Genomic DNA, 15,888 nt, shown 5'->3' with positions numbered 1-15,888 from the left:
AAATGGTGATAGGGTTGTTTAGAATGAACATAAATGCATTCAAACTCTTATTAAATGGGAGTCAGACTCAGTACACACCTGTCAGCATTGTAAAGTGCCTGTAATAAACCCTAAAGTTCAGATGTTCTATGCATTTCCCTGTTACACAATTTAAGACATTTGTGATTGTTAATTTTGAACTAAACCACATCGTAGTTATGGAGGTGTGCACACTTGCGCAACCACATCTAATTATTTTCAATTTTACTTCCTATGTCAAAACTTTTATTGTGTAGGTTATAGGTCACATTGTGGAAAAAGTTTTCAAATGATTTACCTTCTCATTTCTATACATCACCAAAAAACAGGGTGTGTACACTTTTTATATCAACTGTATACCTGAAAAATGCCTGACATCTTCGCAGTCCGTCTTGTTTGCTGTGACTTCACATAACATATGGGAAAAGCTTGTAATGAGAATATAGCTGTGACTTCACATAACATATGGGAAAAGCTTGTAATGAGAATATAAACTTAGGTCGTTGTCAACCCGTGGATATTTCCTTCAAAGCTGTAACTTGAGACAATGCTCTCTTCAGACGAGCTCAACTGTTTTAGCGTGTTGAAAAGCTCTACTCGCATGCGACTCATCTTTCGTTATCTGCAAGATTGATGAGCCAGTATGGCTCCATCACAGTAGGTAGCTTCATATGCACATCTGCACAGTAGGTAGCTTCATATGCACATCTGGCAGTTCTTTTCTCATCTGTTAGTTGCTGTCCGTCGCAGTTGTGGTCTAACTGGATGCCATGCTAAACTGGTTTGGGCCAGGTATCCTGAACCCCCGCCACCTGCTTCACATGGCGCTCCTAAAAAATCACAAAACAGGCTATGCGGAGGAATCCATTTTGTCTTGAAATTCTACTTTTTCAACAATTTTATTGAGAGAAATGAGTAAGGAGTTCATCCTGTTTCCATGTTAACTCTTCTGGTCAGTTTTTAAAGTGAAAACAATGACAATGACTTTTTATTTCGGTGCATTTCAACTTTACAGAAGTAATGATTCATGAACAAAAAACAAAAAACGTGATGACAGTACACAGTATTCGAAGGGAGTTTGGGGCACGGATGGTTCTACTTCTGGGTGGGCATCAGGTCGTCGATGGTCTCCCCCGCCTCCAGTTTCTTTTCCATCTCCACCAGCAACTTGACACCATCGACGACCATCTGCACCAGCTCCACCTCAGAAAAGCCCAGTCTGTCAGAATTTGATATGTCAAAGACTCCATCCACGGCATCAGTGTCCACGCCACCTAGTGGATCAATCACATTTTACAGAACTTTAGCCTGATGTTCAAAGAGTACCAAGTGGCTTGAAGCAACATGACAAATATACATACCAGTTCCACGTTTCTGCAGCCTCAGCCTTTTAAGGACCTCTTCGAACTCGGGGTGTTGGCTCATGTTTGGTAACTTCACATGCACACCAGCGCGAAGGCCGGTGCCCAGGTTGGATGGGCAAGTCAGAATGTAGCCGAGGTGCTCATTCCACATGAAAGAAAAACCTTTGTTCTTAAACAAAGATTCAATCTAAAAGGACACAACCAGATCATCACATTAATTATATCATGATAGACAAATTGTTAAGTGTTTAACAAACCTCTGTGAGTCCGGTGCAGAAGCGAGTAAACACTTCCTTCAAGTTACCACCCTTCTGCATGGAGATCACTCGTAGATGGTCCTCTTCATTCACCCACACCAAAAATGTCTTGTTGTCATTATGCCTTGAAAGCAAACATATCAATTGGACCGTCTTTCCAGTTTCCTGGACATAAAAGTGTCTCTCACCAGATGCCTCTGGCATCGGGCCAGTCACGGGCCATTCTTGAGGCCAGCAGCAGCGGGGACACTGGCTTGTCAAACAGCAGGTGATCGTCAATCATCTGCTGCTGCTCAGCTTCTGACAGGTCTCTCAAGGAATAGTATTTCCCCTGCAGGTCTCCAGTTAGTGAACCCAGGACTGCGGAAAGGGCACTCTTTCTAAACAGGTTTCCATCATATAGAACATAACGCTGTCCTACTTGTGTACTTTTCTTTACCTTCAACGGAGAGCTTCTCCACAGCACGTCTCTCGCCTCGTCTGCAGAGTGGCGGTAGGCAGAAGCCGCGGACACTGCGGCCTGTTCGGACTCGGGAGCTCAGCACATATTCCGGGTCGAGGTCATCGCCCCCCTTGAACACCAGATATTTGTGGTAAAAGTCTAAAACACCAATGTATGTTGATGTGATCCTTTACCATGAGGTTGTCTGGGTTGAGGTCAGTCTTATGCATGTCTGTTGGTTTGTACCCTCCATGTCTGTCCTCAATGACGAGGTCAAGCACCTCTTTGAAGACCTCATATGACTCCTCATCTCCAGCCACACAGCCCACCGTCATGATAAAGGGGTGACCTATACACATCACGACAGTGACATCGCATAGAGGACAAATAAATGGAAAAGTACTTTGTATGCTCAAGTAACAGGAGCGGCAACTAGTTATTACCTGGATTATCCACGCCTGTCTGAATGACACGGTCTATGGTAAAGCCATTGGGGGTGGTCCGCTCCCTCAGTGTTTTGTACATGTCCATGTTTAAGAACTTGGCCATGTGGTTGTTGTGTTGAGTGAGATCCGGGAACTCGTCCTCTGCTGTCAGCCCCTTGAGCTGAAGGTTGGCCATTTTTTGACAGCTAAACAGAAACACATTCTAGAGTGGGACTAGAAGAGCTCAAACCCATGCAAAGCACAGGAGAGAACATGCAAACTCACTAAATAGAGCTTTATATCCAAAATCTCCAAAGAGGACATTACACACCTCCTTAGGTACGCCTACACACAATGGAACATATAATTTATATATGCACACACATACATATATATGTGTATATAATATATATATATATGTATGCATATATCCATCCATTTTCTGAGCCGCTTATCCTCACTAGGGTCGCGGGCGTGTTGGAGCCTATCCCAGCTATCTTCGGGCGAGAGGCGAGGTACACCCTGAACTGGTTGCCAGCCAATCGCAGCGCACATATTGATGAAGTTTCAAATCTTCTCCAAACTTAGCATGCCGGTGTGATGATCATGGTTACTTTGTTAGCAAACAGTACTCATCATAGGTGAGTCGCTTTCATGAGCTGCAAGTATTTAGTGTGCTTCTAGTTCCAAATCTGTTACCAAAGGCGAATAGAATAGCCTGACGAAAATTTTTTTTTTTTTTAAATAACTATTGGCGGTCAGATATTTACAGTGCTATGTCAAAAGACACACGACAATGCTTAAAATAAACTAGCTTTTGGATTCAAATATACTGTACACGATGGCGACGCAGATTAAATGTCTTTTGCGGAGCCGATCAATGACGTCATCGATCGGATCGGCGAAATTATGACATTAAATCCCATCAGCAAATCAGGATAAATTGCTAATTATCAGCCGATACCCATCAAGCCGATCAGATCGGTGTAAAGTCTATTGGGCACATTGTTCAGTCTCAACGTTCCGTTTGATCCAAGAGCCGTTATATCACAGTCCGTTTTATCAAGGTTCCACTCTGTGTGTGTGTGTATTATATATCCAGTCCCCTCCAAAAGTATTGGAATGGCAATTCCTTTGTTTTTGTTGTGAAGACATTTGGGTTTCATATCAAAAGATGAATATGAGAGAAAAGTTCAGAATTCAATTCAGAATGTTATTTCAGCGTATTTACATCAAGATGTGTTGAACAATTCAGGACAGAGCATTTTTTGTTTGAACCCACCGACTTTTCAAGTGAGCAAAAGTACTGGAACATGTGACTGGTAAGTGTTTTGCAAAGTAGTACAGAGATGAGCCACAAAAGTTTTGGAACAAAGTTTTAAGGACTGTAGAGACCAAGATGAACCTTTAACAAAGTGGTGGAAAGGCCAAAGCATGGAGAAAGAAAGGATCTGCTTATGATCCAAAACACACAAGCTCATCTGTGAAGCATGGTGGAGGTAATGTCATGCAACAAGACAATGAATGACCCAGAACACACTGCAAACACAACAAAGGACTTCATCGGGGGAAAAATTGGAAGGTCTTAACTGGCCAAGTCAATCACTGGACCTTAACCCAATAGAGCATGCATTTTACTTCCTCAAGAGGAGACTGAAGGGAGAACCCCCCAGAACCAAACAAGGAAGGAAAGAGACTGCAGTTAAGGCCTGGAAAAGCATTTCAAATGAAGACTGCAACAGTCTGGTGTAGTCAATGCGTCGCAGGCTTGATGCAGTTATTGCAAGTAAGGGCTATGCCACCAAATATGAAATGTTATTCACTTTAAGTTAATTTAAACATGTCTGTTCCAATACTTTTGCTCACTTGAAAAGTGGGTGGCTTTAAACAAAAGGTGCTCTGTCCTGAATGGTTTAACACATCTAGATGTAAATACCATTAAATATAAGCTAGAATTTGAAACTTTTGTCTCATTCATCTTTTGTGTGTGTGTGTGTGTGTGTGTATATGTATATATTATATATATATATATATATATATATATATATATATATAGTGTATGTGTGTGTGTATATATAGTGTATATATTTAGTGTATATGTAAAAACTGCTTATTGGGATAAGCATCAGATTGTGTACTTGTATGAGGGAGGGCAAGGTCTGGTCCACCCTATATCATCAACCCATCCATTTTCCATACCGCTTATCCCCACTAGGGTCGCGGGCGTGCTGGAACCTATCCCAGCCATCTTCAGGCGAGATGCGGGGCACACCCTGAACTGGTCGCCACCCAATCTCACGGGCACATGGAAACAAACAACCATTCGCACTCACATTCACACCTACGGGCAATTTAGAGTCTTCAATGAACCTAGCCGTATATCAAAGTGTGCATAATTAGGCAGCTTCTTTTCCTCGGCAAAATGGGCTGAAAAGAAAATATTCGCCTGACAAATCTGAATGTGTTACCAATTCAGGTTGATATCTAAAACCCATGATCCCAGCAACATTTTGTTGTAAATAGTTAATAAAAGGGTAAATATGCAAATTAACAGCCATTGTGAAAGAATCCAAGTTTAATCTACCAGGAAGCCATTTTACTTCAGTGCTTTCATATTACCGAATTGCAATTAGTGCTAGATGGCCAATGGAAGGGCCACTACAAAAAACGATTTTATGGACCGATGAGCGACTCTTGATGGACCAGTAACGGGCAGAGCTCCGATTTAAATCCGTTGCCAGAGGATGGGAGGTCTCCACCCAAACCTACTGCCTGTTTTTAAGAAGAGCCTTTCTTCACGCAGTGGCGGCCATTTTTCAAGATCAGTATTCTTATGTAGGACAATGCTCCACTGCCTCCACAGTGGCGAGCCAATAAAGGCCTTTAAGATGAAAGAATAACGATCATGGCCCCCCGGCCTGAAAATCACAATTTGTGGGCACTTCTATGGGAAAAACATATTTCCCAGCACGCCTGTGGAAGGTTGCGGGCTGACATGCTCGTCACATAGCAAGCTTGTCAGGAATCACTTCATGTTGGTTTGTTGTTCAAAAGCAGTTTATTTCATTAATTGTTCATGTGTATTTAAATTCCAATTGTGTCACTCAGTTTCATAAATCCGCATACAAATTAGCACTTATTATAAAAGGCCAAAACCTACTTTTGAAGTGTATTCACGTTTTTGAATTACTAAAGAGCGCCGTAGTGGTCCAACGCTGAAATGAACCCTCAAAAATACAAATTGTTTATGTTGTTTTGTTACCAACAAGTCGCACACTAGAAGCTAAATGCGTGTTACACCTTTCTAGCACGTTATCGTTATACAGTATTATGCTGCACTAGTCGTCCTCGCCATATTAAATATTAAAAATTAAATAAACGAAAGCTCAAATCGGAGCACATATTTTTTCTCCAAACACATTCAAAGTTGAGCATGTTTTTGGTGTCTTAACTTACACTTGTTCAATCGTGTCTGACATGTTGCCGTCTTCTCTTCACAGATCCAGCACTAATACTAATAATAACGATAATAATGATGATAATAATAACCTGCCACTCGGGAGATGCACAGACGTTTTTTTTTTTTTGTCCGGCTGAAGGTTACCACGCACACATTTATATATATAATACGTGCGCTCCTATAAAGCAACGTGTGGGTGTGATAAAAGCGACGCGCGCGACATGCGCGATGCATTCAAAGACCTCGTGTGGTCCACGTTCGCTTTGCACTCAAGAAATTGTTGCAACGCGTCATTTTCGTACTCGTGACGGTAAACATCGACTGTTATGAAAAAAAAAAAATAATAATAATAATAAATGAAAATTATGATACAACCGCGAATGCCTTTTAATTCATAAAGTGGATTAAAAGCGTGTATTTGTTTGTACTAAATCAATTTATCACTCTCCAGAGTTGTCCGTTAATGTAAAGTATGTGGCCACAAGGGGACGACATAGTTGAGATGTGGATTTATATTCTTTAACAAAGGTTAATGCGAACATGATTGAATATGTATTCATGCCAAGTCCAAAATGTAATACATTAACGAGGGTTGTGCCAGGCCCCTTATATGACCCTGGATCTTCAGACAAAGAGGTTTTGGTCAATTCTATGCTTCTAGCTGTGTGGGAACTGTTTTTCTTTTCTTTCTTTTTAAAACTTTTTTAACATTATTTTTTTCATTTCTTTCAACATGACTGTACCCATGATGGAACGGGCCACAAGTTCAAGACCAAATACATTTTCTTCCATGTGCGCAGTTGGTCATGTGGCCCAATACTTCTGTCTATAATCTATGTTCTCTATCAGGGGTCACCAACATGATGCGAGGGGCACTAGGTACCCCCAAAGGACCACATGAGAAGCCCGCGGGCCTGTTGTGGGATGTGATTTCCTCGGAATATATATATAGAAGTGATCGTTTGAAAATGTAAACACTTTTAATACATTCTTAGATTTATGGAAATAGTATTGCATATTGATATGTATCTGTTTTCTACCTGGTGTGAATCATTCTTGCTAATTATTGTGAGAAATAATTGACACAATCAGTGTCTTCACATAGGTGAATATCATTAACTAGTAATAATAACATCATTAAAGGTAATTTGAGCAATTTACTGTCAGAACTGTGTATCTAACTGGTAGCCCTTAACATGAATCAGTACCCAACAAGTAGCTCTCAGTTTAAAAAAAAGTTGGTGACCCCCGAGGCTAACTTGTACAACACCAGGCCAAAGTTCCACAATAAGCACGTCTGTTTTGTAATTACAATTATAAAACTGATATGAATTTTGACTTTAGCTGCCTTAAAAATCGCAGGTCAGGTAGTCTTTACAACGTCTACACACAGTGGTACCTTGACTTAAAGAGTTTCATTCGGTCCGTGTCCTTAAGCAAGACGCCGATATCCCAAACCACTCCCCGGGTGCTTACATGCTGCCCCCTGCTCCAGTTTGTACCGCTAACAAGTTTGTGCGTTAGCTGCTGTGTGTTGACTGTGATTGAGAAATTGCACAGAACAAATTTCGAGGATGTTCATGACAATAAAGACGATGATTCTTCTAATGACCAAGGTCATAGCTCAATTCACTTGTAAAGCAAATCATTTCACCCCCCCATTTAAATACCATTCATCTGTTCCAGACCCCCCAAAACATAAACTCATTTTAAAATGTTTTGATAAAACATGCGGTTAAGTCTAGCATGTAACTGCAGGCCCAATTTTGCTTTTTTTGCTATATTTTTATATATATATAAAAAAAAAGACATTCGTGACGTTATTGAAGACTGGGACCTTCATCCCTCCATGTCTAGAATGCACATGAATCGCGCTTGCATCAAGCCACCATGGATTGAACACCAAGTGTAAAGTGTGATCGCCCCAGAAGAAAAAAAAAAAAGACTACAAGTTTAAAGACTTAAACTTACTGCCTCTCGACCTTATTTTAAATCTTGGCCAGCAAGGACAATGGGATGAGTCACTCAAGTGTTTGCCCTGAGAATTACGTTTGCGCTCTTGTTCGACACTTAGGTCCGCCTACACAATCTAATTAGAGTTACTGAATATCTGTTCATTACTAATAAAAGCTGCATTGATATTTTTTTCATCCCAAAAATGTATCAAAAAGTCATTATATAGTAATTTATTCATATTGGCGAATGTCTCCCCAAGGGCAATGTACAGCATTTACCAGTGGCATAGTACAATACTCTTTAATTACATCATTTACAGATGCAGTTCAGTATGTCTTTGTACATTAAAGAATGATGGATAGGCCACAGAGAACACAAAATGGAAAGAGTGATCCACCTACATACAGGAGCCAATGTCAACATATTAATTGCTCATTGACTTGGCCATGACACTCAACAGCCCGTCTTTGCTTTGCAGCAGATGGACTGACACGCTTTTCAAACACAGTCGAAACAACATCGGGAAAAAGTGACAAACATCGTCACTCACTGAAATATATTTGTGGTTGTATTTGTCAGATATGGAACAGAACAGCAAACTCAGATGTTAACCATTGTTGTAATATAAGGAGCAAAAGTAGTTTCTTCATTTAACTCATTTGTATTGCACAGCATTCATTCAGTAATAAAAAAGATAAAATATGTAAATGTAGAAGTGCTTTGAGATAGCAAATTTGAAGGTTAACATTGATTCAGCAATATCCACTGTTTTTATAACCACACACAAAAAAGGAAAGAGATTTTTTTTTTCGTTTTCTAAAAAGCCTTAAGGAAAGAAAAACCTCAGTGTCTTCAACACAATGAAGTCATGAACACAAGAGGCGAGTTTGTGGTGGGATTTTACAGCAGCAGGGGTGACCTTTTTCGAGTTGAGCAACAACAAAGTACTGAACAGATTGTGCCAATTAATAACCTCTGCTTTACCTGCAGCAGCTTAGTGTATGTATCCACAACCAAAGGGCACAATAAAGGACATGGGGGATTTCTTGTGATGACTGGTAGTTAAACTTTGTAGGTTTTTTTTTTTTTTTTTTTTTTTTTTTTTTTTGGTCGGGGGGGATGGGTGGAATTCTATCTTTTCTTGGCTTGCTTTTTGCTGTTAATAATTTCAAACAGCTTAAAAGATGAAGTGCACATTAACTGATGCAGGGTGATTTTGCTTGTACTATGAGCCTGTTCATTGATAATTTATAGAGCGTCATCCAAATAATAAATAAACAAATGAATAAATAAACAAGCAGGCAAGCAAAGATCAACAAACACATTTTTGTAGTTTTTCTTTTTAGTACAAATGTCTCTGTAAATCCAACAACATGATTCTCAAAAATTAGAAGTCAACTGCCAAGCTTTCTTTTTTTCCCCCCCTCCCTTCTGTGAAGGTTGTGGGCAATTTTAAAGTCCTGCAATAGAAATGAAACATGTGGCTGGCAGCAGCCACTTGAAATTGGTCTCCACAGTCATCAGAGTTTGTGAATCAGTCTGCAGTCAGCGTACTATAGAGGTTTAAATCAGAATAATCGTCCATTCTGGTGGTGCCGCAGCCGTCAGTTAGTGACACAGAAAAACTTTAAATATTTGCTATAAACTCTACTCTGTGAGGTTTCAGTCATGCTCCCTTTACGATGAAAAAATACATTTTGTGGACTCAAAAACTAGCCTTTGAATTCATTTTGCCATCCAGTGATCTCTGGTGTGCTTTAATGTACAATGGGGGATTTTACACTCAGTGGGTTTCCCATAATGAAAGTTTAACAGATTGAGTTCTTGGTTATGCTTACAAGGTTGTTTCCAAATTGGAGGGGGAAACCAAAGGATGGATTTGCTGACACAACGTCTGATGCTGTGTAGTCCGAAACACAGTTGCCAAAGATGGGCGGTGAATTTGACTGTCCCGGCATGTAGGCTAAAGCACAGTGGCATTGTGACCCTCCATTCTGGGCAGTCGGGTGTCCTGCACTGTCCCCATGGTGACCAACAGTGGTCGGCTGTCCTCTGATAATCCTGACCGACCCAGAGACACTGATGTGGGGGCCATCTGGTGGGCTGCTGATGCGCCCTGTTGGGAGGGAAGGAGCGGAGGAGGGTTCGCCTCCATCGACCTGCCTTGCTCCTGGAAGCCGTAGCCGATACTCCCGCAGGGGAAACGTCTCAGTCTGTAGTGGGGACCAGGTGGCAAAGTGCCTGAATCTAAGAGGAGGGGGGACTGCATGACTGGAGGTGGAGATGCTAACAGGGGTCCGCAATGACCCTGCTGCTGCTGCAGCATCTGAAGTTGGTGCTGATGTTGAAACTTATGCTGTAGACCCACTGAACCGGCCACCTCAGCTACAGTCCGTCCCACATGCTCCTGCCCTTCGCCAGGCACCCTGCCAACGCTGCTGCCCCCAGCCAAACCACCCCCCACGGCCCCTTGCCTCTGTTGCTGCTTCCTCTGTAGCTGCTGCAGGAACCACGAGCCGTACGTGGGGTTCCAAAGACTGGTGCTCTTCCCGTTGTGGCTCTCCTTCTCTGCTGGGTGACCCTGGGTAAAGGCAAGGTTGATGTGGCCCTCCTCTGGGCCTGGCTGGGCAGGCCCCTTGGCAGTGAGTGTGGAGGTTGCTGCTGAGGTAACAGTGGTAGCCATTGTCAAGGAGGTCTGTGTGTGAGGTTGCTGGTGCTGATGGAGGTACGCTTGGGGCTGAGATGGTGTCTGTGCCTTGGCCTCAGATGCTGTGCTTGACCCGGCAGTGTGCTCCACTCCTCTATGACTCTCCTCTGAGCGGTAGCACGGGTGTGGTTGCGGAAGTTCCCCATCAGGCACTTGAGCATTCACCAGCACAGTAGCACCCGAGGGATCATCAGCGCGTACAGGTACACACTCCTCTTCCTCCTGGACAGGCCCATATTCGATAGGCAAAGGCATTGTCACCACATCAGGGTCCTAAAATGTTCAGGTTAGAGTGTTAACTGTTAACATATAACATTTTAGATTAATGAGTGAGCTAACGTTACATAGAAGACCATTACTGTAATCTAATGCTGGGTACAATGTAGCTGTGATTGGTATTTGTTGTGCCACTTTAAATATCGTGTTCTAAAATGAGTAATGCAAAATATCACTGATGCATATGATGCATATGATGACGGGGGTAATATACAACCCAATTCCAATGAAGTTGGGATGTTGTGTTAAACAGATATAAAAACCGAATACAATGATTTGCAAATCATGGTCCCACCTATATTTAATTGCATACACTACAAAGACAAGATATTTAATGTTCAAACTGACAAACTTTATTGTTTTGAGCAAATAATCATTAACTTCCAAAACAGCTGGGACAGGTGACAAAAAAGACTGAGAAAGCTGAGGAATACTCATCAAACACCTGTTCGGAACATCCCACAGGCGAACAGGCTAATTGGGAACAGGTGGGTGCCATGATTGGGTATAAAAGGAGCTTCCCTGAATTGCTCAGTCATTCACAAGCAAAGATGGGGCGAGGTTCACCTCTTTGTGAACAAGTGCGTGAGAAAATTGTCGAACAGTTTAAGGACAATGTTCCTCAACGTACAATTGCAAGGAATTTAGGGATTTCATCATCTATGGTCCATAATATCATCAAAAGATTCAGAGAATCTGGAGAAATCACTGCATGTAAGCGGCAAGGCCGAAAGCCAACATTGAATGGCCGTAACCTTCGATCCCACAGGCGGGACTGCATCAAAAACCGACATCAATGTGTAAAGGATATCACCACATGGGCTCAAGAACACTTCAGAAAACCAATGTCAGTAAATACAATTCGGCGCTACATCCGTAAGTGCAACTTGAAACTCTACTATGCAAAGCAAAAGCCATTTATCAACAACAACCAGAAATGCCGCTGGCTTCTCTGGGCCTGAGCTCATCTAAGATGGACTGATGCAAAGTGGAAAAGTTTTCTGTGGTCCGACGAGTCCACACTTCGAATTGTTTTTGGAAATTGTGGACGTCGTGTCCTCCGGGCCAAAGATGAAACGAACCATCCGGACTGTTATGGACGCAAAGTTCAAAAGCCAGCATCTGTGATGGTATGGGACTGTGTTAGTGTCAATCGCATGGGTAACTTACACATATGTGAAGGCACCATTAATGCTAAAAGGTACATACAGGTTTTGGAGAAACATATGCTGCCATCCAAGCTTTTTTGGAACGTGTTGCAGCCATAAAATTCTAAGTTAATGATTATTTCCTAAAAAGAATTAAGTTTATCAGTTTGAACATTAAATATCTTGTCTTTGTAGTGTATTCAATTAAATATAGGTTGAACATGATTTGCAAATCATTGTATTCTGTTATTATTTGTTTAACACAACGTCCCAACTTCATTGGAATTGGGGTTGTATTTACTCCAGGCGCTTAATACCAGGTGCAACCTTTTGGGGAAGGCTTTTGTTATGGGCTGTTAGTTAAAAAAAAATATATATATATTGTCCCAAAAAATAATTCAAATATCATATACAATGGACCCCCGCTATTCGCGGGGTATATGGACAGCGAATAATGAAAATCTGTGCATCATTGACGGCCATTAAAATTAAATTGGGAAAAGAAATCTTGAATAAACTGGCATAAACCATCAGCTAGCGTTTTTGGGGTTGGTTCCCCCCAAACGTGAATCCTCAGGTGTCAAACTGCAAGTATGCGGGGGTCCACTGTACAGTTGTGCCTTGAGATACGAGTGACCCAACTTAAGAGTTTTTCAAGATACAAGCCGTTAGTCAGCTAACCGTGACAAAAACGGTTTAATTTAAAAAAATTCTATTTAAGTAAATGTCATTACTGTATGTTTTTATAAAGCACAATATTATGAGCTCTATTTTTCCTTATTGAAATACAGATTACATAAATGTTGTTTTTTTGGGGGGAAGGCTGGAATGGATTAATGATATTTCCATTCATTTCAATGGTGAAAGATTTGAGTTGCGAGTGTTTAAAGTTACGAGTGTGATCACAGAACAAATTGAACTTGTATCTCAAGGCACCACTGTTTTAAAATAATATGTAATTTGGTATTTGATAGGTGAGCAATCAGTCCATGGTGTCCACTTGGCAAATGGGATAGACTCTAGCTAGCTTAACCGCAAACCTGAATACAATATAAGCAGTAGAAAATGAATAAATTAACGTAATGGGGGCTCTGTCACTCACTTTCTTTTTATGAGTTTTCTGATCACTTGTGCTGTGCATGTCCCACATGGACTAAATCCACTCTAAAAGCTTTCCGTCTAGCTTCTCACTTACTTTCTTTCTCCCGCCTCTAGCGAGGCGTGCGCTTTTCTTCTCGGCGGACATCATATCCTTCTTTTGTTTTTATCTCCAATGGGTATTTCTAAGCAGATTTTGTCCCAGAATGCTTTGTGTTGCATACAGCTGCACTTTCTCTCCACCACAGATCCTATGTCAGCTCTGTAGGCAGTGTGTGCTGTATTACTGAAGTCTTCATGAAAGACTTCGTAGAGGTAATCACAGGTACATTGTGGCACAACCTAATACTGTATGTTTTTCTTAAGGGGATAAAACAGGAGGTGTCTAGTTGGGGTGCAACCTTTATAAATGGACAATGACTAATTGGGGCCCTGTGTCTATTAAAGGGGAGGCCACTATTTGAGGAACTATTATACATCTGTTATTCTGGTGTCTTTGTAGCTTCTTTTTCCATTTTGCATAGGACAAGACAGGACACTTTGTCTTGATAAATCCTGTTTGTGATTTTCAATTCCTGGTAATGCTCTACTGCTCTATTCTCCACTAATGTGTATTTCCCCATTTATATGACGCAGAAATGATTATGTAATCTAATGAAAACAACAAACACGACTGGAGAGGTTCACATTCAATTCCAGAATTCAATTACAACCACAATCCTTTTTGTCACCTGCAAGCAGTAGTCAATTCTCTCTAGGATGGTTGAGAAGTTGGGTCTGTCCTCAGGTTGGTGCTGCCAACTTTGAGTCATTATACGGTACCTGTGTATAAACAAGAATGTATAGACATGAAGTCATTTTTGTACTTTCAACTCAGATAGCTGGAAAAACTTCTAAACATATGTGGACATTCTAGGCAAATGCTGATCTAATTGGAGAGATTTTTATAAATCACACAGTGGAATAATAAGTTCTCTTTTAGTATTTTGTTCACAACCAGAGACAACCAGGAACTTTAGTTACAGTCCTTTCTTTTTAACCACCAAACTAAATGAATGTGTTGATTAAACATTTAAGTGCAAAAAGATGGGGGACTACAGGAATCAAACATGAATTAAAACCAAGCAGTCTAACTACTTGTAAAAAAATGTGCTATCAGTGCATTGTTTGATGTAAAACTTCAAAGGTGATTACAGCATATTCACTTTAACCAACCCACAACCCAGTGTAATTGATACTCTGGAGTCGTCATCCTCATCGAAAGCTTTGTTTATCATTTTTTCCACTCATACTTGAGTCTCATTTTTTATACACCGTTGTAAATCTCTCCAAGTCTGTACAATGGTTTTATCTGAGGCCCACTGCTAAAGTAATTATCATAGAAGAACAGTTAATATGTTCTCAAGGACATCAATAAAGGGTGCCTGCTCCCATTATATTTCATTCAATTGACTTCTTTCAGATTGCAGATGAACTCCTCTCACTGCGGTCACCACACTGTCAATTTCGGACATCTGGCACTAATACTGAATATTTCAGTTTTTCTATATAATGAGTTCTATGGAATATTCTAACTGGACATATTGAGGTGCAATGAGGACTAAAAGGCCATTAGTCAATCAGCATCTGTCCAAAAGACCGAGTCTCAAGATAATGTTTGAACAGGTATGTTCGTTCACATGATTGAGTTCTTAGTCATCGGGTGGCTGCAGCAAGAATAAAAAATAAGAAGAACGACAAAGAGAGCTAAGGAGCAAATAATACCCAAACTGTAACAGCTTCTCTGTCTCCCTCAATGGGCTTATAAGTGTTTTTAGTATAGAGCTTAGAGTACCTCCTAGCCCACGATAACACTGCACTCTCAAGAGTCTAGAGCTACTTTTGGGGATGTCAAGCTCCATAAGCAGAATGGGTAAGGAGTCTTCTGATGCTGTAGACAAATCTTTCAGTATAATACAATCATCCTATCTATAACCACTTTCACAACAAATTGGAGAACACAGGCGTAGCAGTAGAGCTGACATTTACTATTTTTTCCTATTTCTTTCACACAGAACTTTATGGCTTTGCACATTCCGGTCATTAGATGCAGAATGACAATTGCTTTCAACACAAAGGGGTGTGGAAAGGGAGTTTTGGGGGTTAAACTTCACACTGGTGGCATTCCGCCTGTGTTACATCTCTGGGAAGCTGGCAAATTCAACTATCACAGGTCGATTTCAACCTACCATCTCACTTTGGTACACACAGGGCAGGGAGCCAAGAACAACAGTAAAAAGCATGACACAGGGCCAGCGTGAAAGCAGCTTTTATTTATTAATTATACTTTACTTTTTGATAACGCTCATAATTCTAACTGCCTTAAACTCAAAAGGGTTCATTTTCAAAAGGGGCCAAATGAAAAACTGGAATGTTTGTCAAGAGTCACGCCAACATGCTAACCTCAGTTGTGTTCCTTATTAATTGAAATAATAGTAAATATATGAAGCATTCAATTGTATTTATTAAGCTGCTACTTGTGTATACATGGTATATGTTGTTATAATTTGGAGATAAAATGTTAAATAAGATTTTAAACACTCATTAAAATGACATACTGTATACACAGATATTAACGTATTACTATTTAATCAACAGTCACAAAGAAAAACAACACCAACCGTGTGCATATAGGTCTATATTTTTTAAATGTGCTGACATTTTGCGCACCAACCGCTAACTCACACTTTACAGTGCT

At 40.7% G+C, this 15,888-nt stretch overlaps 2 protein-coding genes across 2 annotated transcripts in view; both read right to left on the bottom strand.

Annotated features, from left to right (window-relative positions):
• Positions 1-942: 942 nt before the first annotated feature.
• Positions 943-6,135, bottom strand: LOC133488255 (creatine kinase, testis isozyme-like). The gene is made up of 8 exons (XM_061795896.1): positions 5,963-6,135; positions 2,525-2,712; positions 2,276-2,430; positions 2,079-2,211; positions 1,828-1,999; positions 1,640-1,763; positions 1,380-1,569; positions 943-1,292 (listed from the first exon to the last, which is right to left on the bottom strand). Exons 1-8 carry the CDS (start codon positions 5,983-5,985, stop codon positions 1,114-1,116), a joined length of 1,164 nt encoding a protein of 387 aa, XP_061651880.1. The 5' UTR covers positions 5,986-6,135; the 3' UTR covers positions 943-1,113.
• Positions 6,136-8,145: 2,010 nt separating this feature from the next.
• The window catches only part of alk (ALK receptor tyrosine kinase), a 446,825-nt gene continuing 439,082 nt past the window's right edge, over positions 8,146-15,888 (bottom strand). The window contains exons 28-29 of the mRNA XM_061795469.1: positions 13,883-13,973; positions 8,146-10,902 (exon numbers count right to left, since the gene is read on the bottom strand). Of these exons, the coding sequence (XP_061651453.1) occupies positions 9,886-10,902; positions 13,883-13,973 (1,108 nt within the window). The 3' untranslated portion in view covers positions 8,146-9,885. The remainder of the gene's footprint in view (positions 10,903-13,882; positions 13,974-15,888) is intronic.

The sequence above is a fragment of the Phyllopteryx taeniolatus genome, chromosome 13 (genome assembly GCF_024500385.1).
Source record: "Phyllopteryx taeniolatus isolate TA_2022b chromosome 13, UOR_Ptae_1.2, whole genome shotgun sequence".
NCBI lineage: Eukaryota > Metazoa > Chordata > Actinopteri > Syngnathiformes > Syngnathidae > Phyllopteryx > Phyllopteryx taeniolatus.
The sequence above is the reverse complement of the archived record's forward strand: the minus strand, read 5'-3'. Positions and strand labels throughout refer to the sequence as shown.